The 19993-nt window shown below is 36.6% G+C and overlaps 2 protein-coding genes across 6 annotated transcripts in view; both read right to left on the reverse strand.

Moving 5' to 3' along the window:
- The window catches only part of NCAPG2 (non-SMC condensin II complex subunit G2), a 45687-nt gene extending 41139 nt beyond the window's left edge, over nt 1–4548 (reverse strand). For all 3 annotated transcript variants that reach the window (XM_039348589.1, XM_039348588.1, XM_039348590.1), the window contains exons 1-3: nt 4340–4548; nt 2848–3051; nt 1894–1998 (exon numbers count right to left, since the gene is read on the reverse strand). In XM_039348589.1, the coding sequence (XP_039204523.1) occupies nt 1894–1971 (78 nt within the window). In that variant the 5' untranslated portion in view covers nt 1972–1998; nt 2848–3051; nt 4340–4548. The remainder of the gene's footprint in view (nt 1–1893; nt 1999–2847; nt 3052–4339) is intronic.
- Nucleotides 4549–14802: 10254 nt separating this feature from the next.
- ESYT2 (extended synaptotagmin 2) overlaps nt 14803–19993 on the reverse strand; it is a 39278-nt gene continuing 34087 nt past the window's right edge. For all 3 annotated transcript variants that reach the window (XM_039348596.1, XM_039348595.1, XM_039348593.1), the window contains 4 exons: nt 19786–19917; nt 19103–19208; nt 18309–18358; nt 14803–18215 (listed from right to left, as the gene is read on the reverse strand). In XM_039348596.1, the coding sequence (XP_039204530.1) occupies nt 18170–18215; nt 18309–18358; nt 19103–19208; nt 19786–19917 (334 nt within the window). In that variant the 3' untranslated portion in view covers nt 14803–18169. The remainder of the gene's footprint in view (nt 18216–18308; nt 18359–19102; nt 19209–19785; nt 19918–19993) is intronic.

Consider the following 19993-nt stretch of genomic DNA (forward strand, 5'->3'; position numbering starts at 1 on the left):
GAGGAAAAAGGGAGAAAGAGAGGAAAGAGAAAGGGAGAAGAAAGAGGAAAGAGAAAGGGAGGTAGAGGAAAGGGAGGGGAAAGAGAAAGAGGGAGGGGGAGAGAGGAAAGAAAGGAAAGAGGAAAGAAAGAAAAGAGAAAGGGAGATGAAAGAAAGGGAGAGGGGGAGAGAGGAAAGAAATAGAAAGAGGGAGAAAGGAAAGAAAGGAAGGAAGAAAAGGGAAAGGAAAGAGAAAGAGGGGGAGGGGGAGAGAGAGGAAAGAGAGGAAAGGAAGGGAGAAAGAGAAAAGAGAAAGGGAGATGAAAGAAGGTGAGGGAGAGGAAAGAAATAGAAAGGGAGACAGGAAAGAAAGGGAGAAAGGAAAAGAAGAAAGAGAAAAAAGGGAGAGGAAAGAAAGGGAGGGGAGAGAGGAAAGAGGAAAGAAAGGGAGAAAGAGAAAGGGAGATGAAAGAAAGAGAGAGGAGGAGAGGAAAGAAATAGAAAGAGAGGAAAGAGGAAGAAAAGAAAGGGAAAGGAAAGGAAAGAGGGAGAAAGAAAAGAAAGGGAGATGAAAGAAGGGGAGGGAGAGAGAGGGGGGAAAGAAATAGAAAGGGGGAAAGAGGGAGAAAGGAAAAAAGGGAGAGAGAGGAAAGAAAGGAAAGAGGAGAGAAAGGGAGAAAGGAAAGAAAGGGAGAAAGAGAGGAAGGAAAGAAAGGGAGAGGGAGAGGAAAGGGGGAGAGAGTAAATAGAAAAAGGGAGAAAGAGGAAAGAGAAAAGGAGAAGAAAGAGGAAAGAGAAAGGGAGGGAGAGGAAAGAAAGGGAGAGAAGAAAGAGGGAGAGGAAAGAGAGAAAGGGGGGGGAAGCGCAAGTGCCCCCCCTCTCTCTCTCACACACACACACAGGGGGAAGAAGACTAGCAGACCAAGGGCAGAAAGAGGGAGGGGGAGAGGGAGAGAGAGAGAGAGAGAGATCCTTTTGACATCTAAAATGAAGATAAGACTGCATGTATCCATATATATATGGATATATGCAGTCTTATCTTCATTTTAGATATCCAAAGGGTTTTGCGGCTCCCTGTGTTTTGTTTTCAGTGGGAAACGGGTCCAAGTGGCTCTTTGAGTATTTTGGGTTGCCTACCCCTGGACTAGAAGATCTCCAACATCCCTTCCAACTTTATTATTATTATTGTTGTTATTGTTGTTATTATGGATCATCGCAGTCAGCCAGATGTTCAGACTGGATTTGGCATTTTGTCTACCTATCGAGTCTTTACCCAGGACCTGGGATAGGCAGATGTGGATGTTGGATGGTATTACAGGTATCGTCGCAGGATGGAAGCAGTTCCTAGTAAGGCCGCCTTTTGCAATTGACTAATGGCGAATTTGTCAATGCCAATGGTGTTCAAGTGGTGCTCCAGTTGTTTTGGGATTGCACCCAAGGCACCTATGACTATTGGTACTACCCTTGCTTGCTTTTGCCACAATCTTTCTATTTCTATTTGTAGGTCTTTGTATTTGGTTATCTTCTCCAGTTCTTTCTCGTCTATTCTGCTGTCTCCAGGCACTGCCACGTCCACTATCCAGACTTTTTTGTCTTTCTTATCGACAATTGTTAAGTCTGGGGTGTTATGTTGCAGGTGCTTGTCTGTTTGAATTCTGAAGTCCCATAGCAGTTTAATTTTATCATTTTCTATGACTTTCTCTATTTTATGATCCCACCAGTTTTTGTTTACAGGCAAATGATATTTTTTGCAGATCTTCCAATGCACCATTGTTGCTACTTTGTCATGCCGTTGCTTGTAGTCAGTCTATGAAATCTTCTTGCATTTATATTATTATTATTATTATTTAAAGGAGGCTGACTTTTTCTTCTCCTCTAATTCTCAACATAAAACGTTTAGCCATATTTACTTACGTGAAGCTGAATAAAATGCAAAAATTCTTCAATGGAACCCTTACATATAGCGTTTAGGAAAGTCTCACGTCTCATCATGGTACACTACTTGAAGTTCATAGACATCTAGGGGGGAAAATATTGTAACAAACAATAACACAATTAAATGAATTGCAATTCAGACAGATTTCTAATTTCATAGGACACTATATTTATTACCAGATCAAGATTTCAGTTCTTGAGTTGTGAAAATACACCTCAAAATGAATTAATTTGCAGTATTAAATTTAGTAAATCACCAGCTGGTCAGCCTTCGGACAAATGGATTTTAATTTCCAAAATTCCTAAAAATTCCTGGGAATGTTCCATAATTTTCCCAAAATCTGGTTATATCATTAGGCCTGGGCATCCCCAGGAATTGGTGAGTTGCTAAACAATCTGTTACTCTTGCCCTCTCCTTCCTTTTTATTCGTAATACTGATTTTTTTAATTTAACTTTTTATATTTCTTTGTATAGTTTTTATTGTATGCGTCCCAGAGTTGCATTTTGAAATGGGCAGTCTATAAATGTGATGAATGGAGTCCTTGGTTGTCTCTGAACTTGGTTGTTTTCTTGAAGATCTTTCATTAGCCAATCAGATATCATTGTCATCACCTTCACCATCAATGTTGGAAGTTAAGATTCATATATCAGGAAGAAGTCAAGGTTAAGAACAGCTGTACCAAAAGTTTAAGATAAAAATAAACTCATAGTATTGGCTCCCTATGTTGTACATATTATACATATGTCATATATAGTATGTTTTAAATGTGTTATATATGTGTACACTTTGAGAGGAAGCAACTAAACTTCATTTTTAATGTGTGCCATTATGCCCACAGGAAAAAAATGACGATAAAGGTTATCTATCTATCCACCCAAAACAGTCACTGGTTTTCAAAAAAAAAAACAACAACAGCGTGTCTAGCAATTACCATATGCTGAGCAAAGAATGAAGCAGCTTCTTGGAACTGCACTTCAAAGTTTTGCAAGTTTTGAGGATAGTAGAATCTGGGGTTCTATATAGACATAATCATCTGCCATGGAGAGGTATAGCTGGTACAGTTGGTCACTATTTGACAGAAAGCTCTTCCTGATGAGATTTGAGACAGTGTCACCAGTCAGTCCATAGACAAACTCTATGGAGAAAAAATAACAAAAGTTGAGATTCATAGTTCAGGCAACTGCTATCATTATACAAATGTTTAAAGACATAAATGAGAAATCATAGGTAGACTGAAAGATTTGTTTAGGAAAGAGGAAAGAAGCTTTCAGTTTGCTCAATACTACACCCAAGGATTACTTACTGTATTGTGTTTCCAAAAATATGTGTATGTTTTTAATCATGGTAGATTAAAAATGAGCTCAGAACCAGTTCATTTCAGAAAGTGGCTCTAATTATAGCTTGCAATCTTCCTAACCAATTTTCCCTGCTGACTTTGTGGGTAGCTGGTAGGTCAAACTATATTTTGGCAAAGAACAGTCTAGAATAAAACAATTAACAAATTGTTTAAAAGTAAAAGTTAAAGATCAAATAAAAAACACAAGCTAAAATAATAATACTGCACTGTATTGTTTTTACTTTTCAGAAAAAATATAAAAAGTATACATTCCACTCCTGCTTATTTTTTATAAGAAAAACTTATTTTCTAAATTCCTTCTATGAGAAGGAATTAAACTTCACTTCTCATTTATGGTATTTCTATACCAATCCTCTACTTCATAATCTGGAAATGAACATAAAAGTTATATCTCAGCAAAGCAAAATAAAAACAACATGGTAGAAATAAATTCATAATCCAACCATAAAACTTTAAAATCCAGAATCTGTTGAAAGTTTGAAAAAAAAATTGTCAATGTCTGGGAGAATTACCCCAAAAGCTTTCTCTTGTAGCAAATATATCAATTATAGATTCATTCCATAAATTATCCAGGCAGTTCTGATCGTCATAAATTTTATTATTGTGGTTATTTGCATTTAGCCAGAAGTTTAAAATGATGTGGCATTTTTGTCTGCCTATCAAGTATTATATTTTTATTCCAATTTTGTATATTGAAAAATTAGCAATCTCCATCCCAATTGTCAGAAAACCAAGGCAAGTATTCCTTTTCATGGATAATAATTAGAATACAGATGTCCAACTTTTTATTGTACTATACTCCATAGAGCCAGACAAGGGCTTACACCTAAATCTGCACATACGCAAGTAAATTATCGCCTACCTAGGTCAGAAACACAAATACACATGCACACATAGACTCGTGTTGGAATCACACAGGCACCACGAAATTCACTTTAGGATAGCCTTTCTCAGAGAAACAGCCATACAGTCCTTCTTCTCCCTCTCCCCCGCTTCGTCCTGGATGTCAGTGCCCGAGATTCGAAACCATCAGAACTGCCGGAGAATTAAACACAAGCACACTCACAAGCTTTTCCGGTACGCGTTGCTGCAGGTTCTTGCGGCCTAGTAACTTGCACGCCTTTTCCTTCGGACTCTCGAATGTATCCGGCGTCAGTTCAAACGTACGATATTTTCCACGGACATCGGCTGCCAGGCTCACTTTTCCACCTCTCCCGAATTTACTGCCACCGATTCGATTTGGCGCTTCCACTGCCAGATTCAAATTCTCCCGCGGCTGACACCGTTAAATGACTCTCACTGAGCATGCGCACGCAACTTGACTCGCGACTGCCCTCCAAGGGAGGAGGAGGAGGAGGAGAAGAAGAAGAAGAAGAAGAGGCTTGCTGCGCGGGCGCACTCCCCCCCCCGCTTACAGATGACGTTTTGTTGCTTAAGCCTGCCTTCCGTCAGTCGGGGCCCTCCAGATGGGATAGACTACAACTCCTATGATCCCCATGCATAACTGGAATGCAAGCTAGAAATGTATAACAATAATATGCACTATTAACTTGGGTCGAAGTGCAATTTATCATCTCTTTGCTCAACTTGGGTAACTTTAAGACGGGTGGACTTCAACTCCCAGAATTCCGCAGTTATATTCAGTTATGTTCCTCAGGCTGCAGTTTTGGTTGTTGTTGTTGTTGTTGTTGTTGTTTTGTACACAGCCCGTGGGGATTCTGTTCAATAAAGATAACGCCAGTGATTGGTAAATTGCTTTGTGGCTCAGGCCAGATTCCACTTTTTGCTTATTTTATACAGGTAAGATTTCAAGGAATACTGTGGCAGGCAATATGACAAAGTCTTATCAACAGAAGTTAAAAGTATGAGAACTGGGCAGCTCTTTTAGCATCTTCCCATATAGAAACTTCCAAAACAATCTGAATTTGGATAAGATTTGCAGGATGAGGTCTTGCTCAAATAACCTATTCTTTGTAAATCAGTGGGTAGTTGGAAATGAATTCTGTAAAGGTGTGGGCTCAATCTGTTCTTGCGTCTGTCCATCTGTTTCATCAGCAGGATAATTCTGTATAAATAACAGAATAGGAGCAAATCTGATGAAAAAAAAGGCTCAGCTTGAAAATGAGCCAGATACAGCTGGGGGCTGAGTAGAAAAATACAGGCCATCCTTATTTAGTGACTGCCTCAGATAATGACTATTTGCAGTTATGGCAATGATGAAAAAATACCTTTGCAACCAATGCTCAGATATATGAATTTTGCAAGTCTGCAAAGGAAAGTGAGAGCATAAGTACAATCAGTTTCATTCAATGACCACTTCGCTTAATGACCAAAATGCTAGTCTAAATTGTGGTCACTAAATAAGGACTACTCATTCCCCCGGTCTATTCCAATGGGAGGGCTGTTGGACAGAAACTTGGAATGTTGCTGACCATTCCATTCTAAGCCCCCTCCTGGATGGAACAAATCAATCCTTTTCTGTTTTTTCTATCAAACAGACAGACAACAGAGGCATCTGCCAGGCGGCAAAGCACCATCTTGATTTTTTTTTTTTTTTGACACTCCACAGATACTCTTGCAGAAAGAAGTCCTAAGTCTCTCTACTTCATTCCTTACCAATTTTTATTGGATTAGGAAAATATTAGTCTAGCGAAACAAGTAAAAAATTGATGATGGCATAAACTAAACCGCAATGTTATACGTTTTTGGCTTAGCGAGGTGTGTGAGCCCTAACCCTATCCATTCAGGCAAAGCATTGTAAAATGCCCAAGCACAAAGACCACAAAATATAATATCCAAAATGATATAATATTTAAAGAACTGCAAAAGTTATTTTTTGTATTAAACTACACACATGCACACACCCATAAATTAAAGCTCTCCCACTAAGACATCTCTCCTGAGACCCAAGAAGCAGTTGTTAGCCTTGTGATTGTTGAGTGGCACCACCATGCTCTTTACTTAAACCTTCCCACTGGAATCTTAGCAGAGTGAGCATAACAATCAGTTCTGAAGAGATAATGGCCAGAATGATTTCTTTGAATGGTGTTTGCAGAAACAGCATGAGACAATACTTCATGAACCTATTAACCAAGCCTCAGTTTTTATAATATATCCTTGCACATCAACAATTTTGCAGGCTTCCATTTTAATCCGTTTGCAAGTTGGTTGGAATTACAAGTGGCTTTTAGATGAATCTTACCCTTCCTATCAGGTTCCTATCAAATCTAGGGGAAGTAATCTTGTAGATTCCATTCTCACAAAGATTGCGAAGAAAGATACATTTTGCTTGCAGCCCATTCTTTCGTCAATCCGTCATTTTCTTTTCCTTAATTGAGTCCTCTTCCTAATTAACAATGAAGTCAAAATATCTCAGGACAAGCGTGGGGGAGAAACTGTGATTTTATATATCATTTACAATTTCTTGCAACAGGAATGCAAGTAAAATATTGTCATTGTGACACTACATAACAGCTGAAGTCATTTGATTATACCATCCATACCATTTCCCAAATATTTAACATGCAAGGAAGGCTGTTTGATTTTATGCCCTATCTGTGCACTTCAGTACAGATAGTCCTCAACTTAATCATTCATTTAGCAATCTAAATTGTTACAATTACACTGTAAAAAGTCCTCACACGGCTGTCACAGCATTCTCATGGTCACATGGTCAAAATTCAGGCACTTAGCAACCAGGATGTATTTATGACAGTTGCATGTGATCTACCCTTTGAATTTTTCCCAGCTGGTTTCCAAAAAGCAAATGAGAGAAGCTGGATTCACTTAATGATCACATAATTTAGTTAACTGAAATTATTTGCTTAATAGCTGTGGCAAAGAAATCATAAAATTGGACACAAGTCGCTTAACAATTACTTTGCATAATAACACAAATTCTAGTTCCAACTATGGTTTTAAGTCAAGTACTACTTGTAACAAGAAAGCTGGTTAGGTGCAGAAATGGCAAAAATTTCTGCTTATTTAAAGGATCATACACAAGAAAGATATATTACTGTATGGGGAAGGTGGATAGATTATATTCAGAAAAAATATGGAATTAAAAAGTTTTATTTATTTTATGAATGAATATCAAATATTATAGAGAATTGTTTTATAAGTTATGGAGTTAAAGGTTAATTATGATATTTTTTTTTCTTTCTCTTTTTTTTTCTTTTTTTTTAATTATTATAATTTTCTTTTTCTTTTTTTTTCTTAACCCTGTATTCTGCTCTGAGAAGTGAAGGGAGGGGGGGTGGGGTGGGAGGGAGGGTAAGGGGGGGTTCTCTATTTTAAAATTTTATTGTATTTTTATAAATGATTGTATGTTTTAAAAAATAAAAATTTTCAATAAAAAAAAAAAGAAAGCTGGTTAGGGAAATAGATTTGTTTACCTCATGACTAAGTTTTTATTTCCATTGTGGAAATGTTCTTATTTTGTTTTGTTTTCTTTTCAGTATGTACTGTGCTAATTCTTTTTCTCTACTTCTACTTTATATTTCTTTTTTTTATTGTCACAATAATTAAACTTACCCAATGTCATTGTGCTCTACATAGCTTTTGAAAAGTATAATTTTCCCTTCTGGGAACACTGCATGATTCATCTCTATTTTCTTTTTTTTAAATTGCAATAAAATTAGTTCAAAACATGATTCATCAGCCTCGAATATAGGATGGACAGCCCTGCAGGATTATGTGTCAGGGCTATTGACCTAAAATTGGCTGATGCATAGCTGAAAATAATAGCATCTAATTTATGGGGAAAAAATGTCAAGATTTCCTCTCTCTTCTTTATTTATTTGTTTGTAGTAATTTAAGCTGGAAAGTATGGCTGTTTTACATTTGTGCTATCTTTTGAGGGCAAAATTCTATTTTTGCAGATTCAGTGCTGACAATAGATATCACATCCATAGCCCAAATTAGAGACATCAGAAAATCATTATCAGCTAAAACTTTTCTACTTCTCCAAGTACATGGGGAGAATTGTAAGTCACTACACCCTACAGTGCCATCTAGTGCTATATTTGAATTACTTAAGTGACAGAAGAAATTCTCCATTTCCAAATGCAGTGTCTGGCATTATGCATGGTGCAATCCGATATGAAGCAAAATCTAACATTTACCATATATTGTCCATCCGTTAGGAATATTTTTTTCTTTTGTATTAAAAATATTTCTAAAGATTAAAACATGTCTTTTACAGAGATGCGGAGTCAGCTTCCTATGCATTGGGATATTTTTAAAAGTCCTCATGTATATGAATATATACATATACATATAAATATATACAGACATACAGACATACATACAGGAAGAACAGGATGCATTTGGGGTGAACATTTCAAGGAGATATTGAATCAGCCACATCTGACTGTAATGCATAATTTTAGCAGCCCACCATCCATTGATCTGGCTATAGATATAAGACCAATCACCCAAAGAGAACTGAAGAAAGCAATACGAGCACTAAAGAACAATAAAATCTGAATTAAATGAAAAATCAGCTGAACTCCTAAAACATAGGGGCAAGGCAGCCATTTGTAAGACTACTAAACTACTAAATGACTGCTAGCAAAATAAACATGTTCCAGATGATGGGGAAAAAGGACAACCTAAGTGACTATAACAATTGGAGAGGTATCACACTTCTCTCAGTTCCTGGAAAGGTGCTATGTACTATCCTACTCAAATGATTCCAAAACAAGATTTAACAATATATGCATGAAGAATAAGCTAGATTCAGACAAGGTTGATCATGCAGTGAACAGAACTTCTCACTATATTATTGAACAGAGCAAGGAATACCAAAAGCAGGGGATAATTAACTTTATTGATTTTAAAAGCATTTGACTCTGTCAATAGAGAATCACTATGAAACATAATACAAACATACGGTATCTCTAAGAGATATGTTAACCTCTTTACAACAACATTATGTGCTGTGTAAAAACTGAAAATGGCAGCACTGACTTCTTTGCGATTAATACCTGTGTAAGGTAGTGTTGTGTCCTATCTCCATTTTTATTTCTGATTATCATGGATATATACCATGAAAAAGGTAAACTTTTTTGGCATTCCGTGGAATAAACAAGGCAAATTGACTGATCTAGATTTTGCTGATGAGATAGCTTTTACTTGCAAACACTAAGACACAACTGAAAGATATGATACTGGCACTTGATGTAGGTAAAGTGGGCTTAAAAATTGGTGAAGACAAGACCAAGCCGATGCAATGTTCAAGACAACATTCTGATAACATTAGAAGGACAGGCCTTAAAATATGTGAGACAATTTAACTACTTTGGCAGCATCAAGGATACACAGATGGTAGAACAGAAGCAGATGTGAAATACCAAATAGGTAAAGCAACTGCTGTCTTCCAACAGATACACTCAATATGGACCACATCTGCTATAAGCACAGCAACCAAGATCAGATTATTTAATGCCATTATCATACCGATTGCTGTCTATGCCAATGAGACCAGGAAATCTGTAACAAGAATTACTCATAAGGTCAAAATCTTCCAACAACATTGTTTCAGAAGGATTTTTCATATCTCATATCGGGACTATGTCACAAATGAGGAAATTCCACAAAGAAGTAATTCCCAAACGCTCCCTGAGATACTGACAGAACAAAGAATGCGCTTTGCTGGACATGTGCCCTGTATTAGTGAGCAATGTCCAGTGAAAACCACAATCAATAGGATACCAGTAGAGAGTCTAAGTAAAAGAGGAAGGCCAAAGAAAACATGGCATCAAACAGGAAGAGTTGAAAAACATCAACCTTAAATGGAAGGAGGCAAAGTCGGTAGCTGCGGACCAAAAATTGTGGAGTATATTTGTAGCCCAATGTGCTTAGCACAGGGCATGATGATGATAATAGATGAATGATAGATCTACAGAATATCAGAATAACAGAGTTGGAAGGGTTCTTGGAGGTTTTCTAGTCCAACCCCCTGCTCAGGCAGGAAGCCCTATACCATTTCAGACAAATGGTTGTCCAATCTCTTCTTAAAACTTCCAGGGTTGGAGCACCCACAACTTCTGGAGGCAAATCATTCCACTGATTAATTCTTCTAACTGTCAGGAAACTTCTCCTTAGTTGTAGGTTGCTCCTCTGTTTGATTAGTTTCCATCTATTACTTCCTACCCTGCCTCCAGGTGCTTTGGAAAATAGATTGACCCCTTCTCATTTAGAATCAAAATAGAGCTTGGTGGTCTTCTAGTCTAGCCCCTTGCTCAAGCAGGAGATCCCATAACATTTCAGCCAAGTAACTGTCCAGTCTCGTCTTAAAAACCTCCAATAATGAAGCATCCACAGTGTTTCTTGCCCTGCCCTTTGGTTCTTTGGAGAATAAGTTGACCCCCTCCTCTTTGTGGCAGCCTCTCAAGTACTGAAATACTGCTATCATATCATGTCATATTCCTCCCCCCCCCCCCCCCCCGTCTTTCTTTTCTCTAGACTAGCCAAACCCAAATCCTGCACCCATTCTTTATGTTTTAGTCTCCAGGCCTTTAATCATCTTAGTTGCTTTTTTGTAATGTGACCAAAACTGATGCAGTATTCCAGATGTGGTCTTACTAAGGCTTTATAAAGCAGTATTAATACTTCACAGGATTTTGATTTTATGCTTCTGTTTATACAGCCAAGGATTGTATTAGCTTTTTGGTTGCTGCTGCACACTGCTGGCTTATATTCAAGTGATCATCCACTAGGATCCAAGGTCCCTCTCACAGTTACTGTTTTTGAGCCATGTTTCACCTAATCTGTATTTGTTCTTTTGGTTTTTCCTGCCCAAGTGTAAAACTTTGCTTTTCTCCACATTAAATTTCATTTTGTTGAATTGGGCTCATTGTTCCAGTCTGTCAAGATCTTTTTGGATCCAGAGTTTGTCTTCTGGGGTGTTGGCTATTCCTGTCAGCTTAGTGTCATCTGCAAATTTGATGAGTTCCCCTTCTATTCTCTCATCTAAGTCATTGATGAAGATATTGAAAAGTACTGGGCCTGAGACAGAGCCTTATGGCACCCCACTGCTTACTTCCCTCCATATAGATGTAGTGCCATTGAGGACTACTCGTTGAGTATGGTTTTCTAAAAAAGCATCAGGGTGTAATTTCCCTTTATGGTCTTCCAAAATGCAGATGGAGTCTCATTAGATGTGCTACAGCAGTGGTTCTCAATTTTTTCTTCACCACAGACCCCCTTTAAATACCTTTTGTGGTCATAGATCATGACCACGGACCCCCAAGACTTAATTCAAGATTTAAATCATAATATTTCTTTAAGCATTCACAGACTCTCTATGACGACATTGCAGCCCCTGGAGATCTATGGACCACATATTGAGCCATTGCGCTACAGTATTGGAAACAAACAAAGGCAAAAGCTGGTTATTTGGTCTGCTTAGGAAGATGTTTCCTCAGATGATTACTGACCTTGTTACAGTGATGTCACTTTCTTAATTACAGTTTGAGTTTTATAAAATATGCACATCCACAGCCAAGAAACCATTTCACCATTAGAGAGTGGATGGCAGTTTTCATCTCTTAATGATATAATAGTATCCATATTTGTAGACCAAGAAGGGCTATTGCCCAAAGACTTGCAATACAAAGTTAAAGGTGCCTTCAAGAACTACCAACATTTCACTGGGAGCGTGTGGTTCTACCTGCTTTAAAGGAGGAAGGGTATCCCTTTCTCTGAAGAAATTGTTTGATCATATGCAGCTAATCTCCAACATTACCTTGTTAAAAAAGGTTGTTGAGATGGTGTTGGTAAATTAGCAACAGAAGATGCAGAAGGAAGATGTTCTAGAATCTGTTCTGCCATGATTCAGAATTCAGAGTGGGGGACTCCATGTGATGATCATGGCAATGCAAATATGGGGTCCTTACAGCTTCATTGTTTGGTTCTCCCCCTATGTTATCTAATCCAGAGGTCCCCAACCTTTTGGGCACTAGGGACCAGTGCCATGAAGAAAGGTTTTTCCGCTGACCAGAAGGAATGTGGTTTTGAATAATGCCTGCATCCTGAGGATGGAGCTTTGCTTGTTTGTGCAGCCCGCTTGTTGGCATGCTGCAGACCGGTGCCGGTCCACAGACCAGGGGTTGGGGATCCCTGATCTAATCCATTGGCTTGAGATGAGAAGCCTTTGTTATCTTCTGGGAAGAGGCTTCGTGGTATCCCAAGCAGAACATACAGTTTTGTTCCATATAGCATCAACCTTGTGGACTCTCAAGTTTCCTCTTTCCACTATGTATTCAAAATGGACAGTGATTAATATTTGTGTGTGTGTGTGTGTGTGTATGTGTGTGTTTTATGTATGTGTATGTGTAGGTATATACTTTCTTTTGAAAGCAGGCAACAGAATTTCATTTTGGGCCAGTGTGCTCATAATAAAAAATGAAAATAAAGGTTATCTTATCTTATAAGTTATCCAGAAGCAGGTAACAGTGGATTGCCACCTCAGCCTGAGATGGAGATGCCCTGGATGTGATGAAGTCTGTAAAGATCTGGACTGGACAAAATCCAGGATGAAATTAATGTAGGTTAATAAATATTGGTCAATAATATAAATCCCTCATTCTTGACAGGTTATATTCCTCTGAAAAGTCTTGGTTCGTGACTTGGAAGATCCTCTTAAAGTCTCCATTGCTGAAGTGAGCAGTGGGCATTTTTGGATCATATGCCAGTGACCATTCTACCTTGACCAGGATGCCTTGCACAAAAATAAAATAAAGCAAATAAAACACTGATGACTGCTACATTAGACTACTGTGAGGCATTTTACATGGGACACCCTTGGAGATAACTAAGAAACGGCAAGTGATCAAAATATAGCAGCAATAACTCTCCTAGTTGCTTTGTTTTGAATTACTGATGTTGGCTCTGTGTACTGATTGTGTACAGATTGTTAAACATTCAGCTCCCTCTGCTGCAGCCTGATGAATTGTCTATATTTTAAAGTTGTTGCTTTTCAGCACATTATTTTGAAAAATGGCTTGAACTCCCCAAATGACTTGAGAGTTAAATAGTTTTTGCATCCTTTAACTTTTGATTTTACATTTAAATGTTCAGCTGCAGCCCCAACACTAGACAGATTCCAAATTTCCTAGATTCAAGTTGTATACAGCAAAGTATATAACTGCAACATATAGAAAGCTGAACAATGTTAAAATACTTTGGGGTTTTGTAGAAATAAAAGACAAGGGAAGTTCAGGACAAAGGTAATGAAATATTAATGTGACATTCATTTATTGTAAAGACTGTGAAATGATCCAGATTTTAAGTGGCAATGACTCCACGTAAGTATTTCATTCTGTAGTGAATATAGTTTTTTAATTAAAAGTGTGATCCTTTGTATGTTTACTCAGAATTTTTTCATTGTATTTAAATTAATCTGAATAGAGCTGGAAGGAACCTTGGAGGTCTTCCAGCCCAATCCCCTTGTTCAAGCATATACCATTTCAGACAACTGGCTGTCCAGTCTTTAATTAAAAACCTCCAGTGATGAAGCACCCACAACTTCTGAAAGGAAAGCTGTTCCACTGGTTAATTGTTCCGTTAGGAAGTTTGTCCTTAATTCCAGATTGTCTCTTTTTATTATTAGTTTCCATCCGTTGTTTCTTGTCTTGCCTTCTGGTGCTTTGGAAAATAAGTTAATTCCTTTTCTTTGTGGCAGCCCCTCAAATACTGGAACACTGCTATCATGTCACCCCTAGTCCTTCTTTTCTCTAGATTGGCCAGACCCAATTCCTGCAACTGTTCATACATTTTAATCTCCAGGCCTTTAATCATCTTACTTGCTCTTCTTGGCACTTTTTCCAGTCTCAACATATTTTTGTGATGTGGTAACCAAAACTGGATCTGGCATTCCAAGTGTGGCCATACTAAGGATTTATAAAGCAGTACATTCATTCATTCATTCATCCCTCTTGTCCCCTTATGTTTTCAGAAGTGTAGTCTATATTATTACTGTAATTGTCGAGGTGATAAAAGAATTGTTGAGATGCTGAGATTCTGATTGGCTAAAAGTAAACAACATTCACATTCAGTCAGATGTCACAAATTTCACAATGGACAGTGTTTTTTCAAAGAGGAATCTACAGGTATTAAGGACATATAATGCTGCAAACATTTTTAAAATAGACCACCCATTTTAAAATTAATGTTGGAAGAAACGAAAGGTGGCACCAACTAAGGAGAACAAGAAGTAAGATTTAATTCATATTCATGGCAACACTTGCCAAGCAGTTTTTCTTTTTTGTACACTTTCATCAAAGTCTTAAGAAAACCCTCAAATGTTGGGTAATTTCCATCATTCCACAGGATGAATTGCAAATTGCAACAAAAAAAGCTGTGATTCTTAAGAAAGTGTAGTCATTTTGTATCTGTTTTTCCTTATTTCAGTGTATCTGTATCTAATACAATGCTTTGGGAGGTGAATTGAGGGCACTAAAAGCGGCTAATTATGCCAAGTAAACTTAGCAGATGTTCTTTGAATGAATGAAAAGAGGCAGTGAGTTCCGTATGACTCATTTACTGAATAAATACATGCAATAGCAAAATTAGATCAGCAAAAAAAAAATGCAATCTGTAGTCAAACTACTCTTCTTTTTTCTCTTCTCTTCTCTTCTTTTCTTTTCCTCAGTTGCTGCATCATGATAGAGAGTTCAAAACAGGAAAGAATGTTAAATCCCTAAGTCAAATAACAGCTTCATTGATGGTCAGATTACAACAGTTCTAAATACAAAATGCAGCAAAAAAAACCCCTGCACCAAACAGTTTCAATAGCACATAAAGATGGATAAATACAGAGAACAAAGCTTCGCTTTCATTACATGAAATATTTAAGCTTTCTTTTTAAGGCACAGAATAAAAAACACAGAAATCTAGTCTGATGGTTACTCAGTCATAGATTTGCTAATTGGAATCTCATCAATCCTTATCGTTCTTCAGTGAACCATTAAACTGTGAACAGAATATTCATGCACTCAGTTTCTATGTCCCAAAGGCAGAAAAAATGTTTTACTAATCATTCAGATTTTGGTCCAAATTTTCAACATCTCTTTACTGCAGAGCTATTTTCAATACATTTCACATAGCATCAATTCAATTTTTTGCACTTTATGCAAAATGCAAGAAATGTGGCCTTATTAGAAAGAACGGAGAAGATGATAGGGATGAAAAAATTACTTTATGTAGCTTAACATCAAACTAAAGGCTTATTTCAACTTACTAATGGGGCCTTTGTTTTTCCTCATTTTTTTATTCCTTTTGCCAATTTTAGATTTTGATTGCAAAAGCCCGAAGTGCTAGATCATTCTGCATACATTTGTTGATATTATGAGCCTCTTCTTTTCACACTATCCCTCATTAGAATTCAAATACAACTGGAAATTACTACTTAAGCAATGCCACCATACAGTACTCTTACTTACTGATGTCACTTTAATCCACAAGAGAATGCAAGGATTAGATGATCTCTTAGTTTTCTTCAGGAAAACGTCAAATTATGTGATTATTTATATATATCATTTTTTTCCTCATAACTATAGTTGATGGCTGAATCCTCTTGCATATTCTCCCTTCTTAGATTTCCCTGAAAGTTGTCATGTAGTAAATGTATTTTTGTCATTTAAAAGGAAGTGATAACCGCTAACCTAAGCTATGTTGTGATAAGAGTTACATGCTATTCTGTATGAAGTCAATGTCAGAATGATGTTATAAAGTCTACCTCATGAGGGACATTCATAATAAAACACAGGAGAAACATACATGCCCATGTGCAGGTACATCACACTAAAATATAGACAACCGATATTCAAAACATGATATAGACAATTTGCTACATATGATACAGGCACTTTGGTATCTTAGTAGTCTAGTTATTTATAGGGCACAATAGGAAGATCTCTATAAGCTTCAGTGAAGACTGCTCCTCTTGGAGAATTTCTTCAAAATTGTCTAAGCCAGAGTTAAGATTTTGTAAATTCAATTATAAAGCTAATACCCCTAAAGTTTATTCACCCATGGAAATCATTTGGACAGAAGACTTTCTAAGACTCTCTAAATTCTGATAAAATATTATTATTTTATACTATATTATTTTTAGAAAAGCATTGCATAAATATTCAAGATGGTGTGTAGCTACCAACTTCCATGGAACTATTGCCATTTCTTGGGTTAAAATACAAAAATGCATCATTTTTGTAAAAACCATCTGAGGAAGCTGTGAAAAATATTTGAATAAATAGCAATAGTACTTTGACTTATATACCTCTTCACAGTGTTTTACAGCCCTCTCTAAATGGTTTACAGAGTCAGCATATTGTCCCCAACAATCCTCATTTTACCAGCCTTGGAAGGATGGAAGCCTGAGTCAATCTTGAGCCGGTGAGAATTGAACTGCTGGCAACCACCAGTCAGCAGAAGTAGCCTGCAGTACTGCATTCTAACCACTGGGCCAACACTGCGCCTGATTAACTATAATTAATGCCCCCTTGATTCTATTCTGACAGCAACAATGAATAGATTGTTCACACTCAAATAACTAAGCCCATTTTTGCAAACTATTCTTGTATTTCCTGGGCCTGCAAATATCAAATGGGGAAAAAACTATACTGATTAGAAGATACATTGGATTTTAAATGACTCACAGGTGGTCTTTTTTCCTGCATTATTGTTATACAGAAGCACTGTGGATCAGCTTCAATGCTGCTTTTGCACACTCTGACCTCTCATTCTACACTGTCATATTCCTTATTAGTAATGTGTGAATGAATCAACTTTGGAACTGGTACTTTCAAAAAGAATGCACTGCAGTGAATGCTATGTGGCTAATACATGCATTGATAAAAAAAAACAATTAACTGCTCAAGGCACCAATACTGATAGTACTGAAACAACTATGAAAGAATCAAGCAGAAATTCAGAAATCTCTGCAACTTGAGCTCATTATTTGCTGGTATTCCACATACAATTGTAAACATGCTTTTAGACTCAGTTATAAACAGTTTCCTATCTGTAGCAATCAATGTGACATGACAATGTTGTAGCAGGATGGCTGCCAAATTCTAATTCATTATATATCTTGAGCATACTGTTGCATAGGCATTTCCCTACATTGCGGATAGAGCAAATAACATTTTAATAAGAAGTGGTGAATGGAAAAGACATGGTACTGTACTATATAAATCTTCATTTCACATCCAGGGTAAATATATAATATCTGCATTTGTGAATTATATGCATTATCTGAAATTCAAAGAATACATTTTTCAATATAAATATTAAAGGTTAATATTTTGTATTTTCCCTTTTTGCAAATCTTTAATCATACATCATTACATCAATAGCTTTCATTTTTAAAAAATAAAAAACTCTTAAATCCATAATATTAGTAAGATTAAGTCCATTTTGCTAGCTAGGCTATTTTCAAAATTGTCTTACGGTTTTTATATCATACGTTTTTCAAACAAAATAGTTTTCTTTGACATTTTCTTCTGCATTCACACCTCTGAGGAAAATGCATTTTAAAAAATGGTATATATTTACATGGCAGATATCTTGATGAGACACAAATAAGATAGAAAAAGTGAAAGATAGCCCACTTTTCTTAAGGACAGAAATGCCATAACAGGACCTACTGAAACAAATGTTTATTCTACAAACCTATTGCACATTAATATTGTTGTAACAAATGAGAAAAAATGGTTTATAAGTAAGCTGACTTAAGCCTACGGCAAAATCTCAAAATATTATAAAACGGTTGAGGTGATGGGCCAAGTAACTAAGTGTTATAAAAAGTAATATTGTAATAACAATGCTGATAAAATACATAAAGATTTGCAAAAATATGTTAACAAGAGCTTCTGGAATCCAAAGCTGCCTAAGGTGAAACATTAGACCTTGTCCCATCTTCTGTCAAGTCATACCTATAAAGCGAACAGAAGAAAAAAGAAACAATGAACTCTTATCCAAATTCTCAATGAGGTAAAATTGAAAAGGCATCCTATGGCTGTACTTACCACTGAGTACAATTTTTGGAAAGTTCTTCTGAAGCCAGTGGTATCAATACCTGTGAGAACAAGAAATTAAATTATGACACTAGATTCTATATGTGGAAAGACATCCTAGCTTCTGGCTTTGACTCCTAACCTCATGTATGCATAAAGTCATTGCTCACAAAAGTGAAATCTGAATTGTGATCCCACTAAAAGTTCTCTTCAACAACTAGCTCTATTTTATGAATATTTTTCACAGCTTCTCCTCCACATGCATGGATCTTAAATCCTAAGAAGAAATATGTCAAACAAGGTAAAAGTAACGTCTGAGATTTTTTTCCAACTCAAATCTTTACAGATCAGCTCAATAGGATCTTGCTACTGAATGGATAAAGGAAAAATAAGTAATTCTGTTTCAGAATCAGATCTATCGGATTAGTTTATGCCCATAATCCATCCTTATCCTCTTGGATTTCTGGAAACACCTCAAAACATGGCTCTGCCAATTGGCATGGGGTCCTAAAGGGGGGTATTCTGTGCTAGAGGTGACTAGTAGATTACAAAAGAAGATCCAGTCTCCATGCTGTTCATGTACTTGGTTCCCAGTTTTATCTAATTCCTGTTAATTTTAATGTTTGTATGCACTTCCATTTACTGTCTTCTAAGCTGCCCGGAATCACCTGGATAGTGAGACATGTAGCATATAAATTAAATAAATAAATAAACTTTGCCCCCAAAAGAGGAAATAACTGATGTTCTACAATACTTCAATTCACATTTATTTGCCACATGCTTTTTTTTACATCTGCGATACTCACCTTGCCAAGCAGACCTTTATCTTTAGACAAGAATCCTCCACTGTTCTTCACTGCAACATCTAAAGTTCTTCTTTGTAGATCCGACAACGAAACGCTGAAATCAAAACTGAGGAGGGAAAAATGTTTCAGACAGAATATAATCAAAGTAGTTTGAAATCAGGAGATCTGTAACTTCAGAGTATTTGGCTAAAGGACCCTGAAAATCAGCAAGATTTTTGAGGTTACAATTACTCAACTCATATCTATTACATAAGGAACATTTCCCTCTGCAAAATTATTTGTATTCCATTGTTTCTATGCTCATTTTAATAACTATATTTTCCCCAGGGCACAACTCCAAATTCTATTTTGTTAAATTAAAATATTTATATCAATTAGCACTCAACTGATAGGCTTTTTTGACAACTTATCTTCTACAAAGAATATTTTGATCGTACTGAAAGACTCATTTTTTATCCTCTTATTTATAGAGAGGATAACAAAATAAACCAGGGGATGCTAATTAGCTACATGATGCATTTATTTTTACCTTCCTGCATTGCATGTCTAGTGACAGTGAACTATTAACCACTTTCTAGATGACTTCTCAAAAATCAATATAAGTCCCATTTCAGTACAAAGAAAGTAATTTTAACAATTTTCCAACTTTATGCTATAAAAACAGGAGACAGACTGCAACATACGCCTGATCAAACACTGGATTTAAATTCTTCTTTGAAACACTTGTTTTTCTTCTCCCTGATCTCCTCTTGTCAGGCAGTAAATACATTCGAACATAGGGATCAGACCCTTCTTCTGAAAAGGCGATTAGATTTCTAAAATGAAGGGATACAAAATATTCAGATCAGAAATAGTTAATAAAACAGCACATCTGCAGATGTTGGCAATGTT

Source organism: Crotalus tigris, unplaced genomic scaffold (assembly GCF_016545835.1).
Source record: "Crotalus tigris isolate CLP2741 ecotype Arizona unplaced genomic scaffold, ASM1654583v1 scf7180000018163.671504, whole genome shotgun sequence".
Classification (NCBI taxonomy): Eukaryota; Metazoa; Chordata; class Lepidosauria; order Squamata; family Viperidae; genus Crotalus; species Crotalus tigris.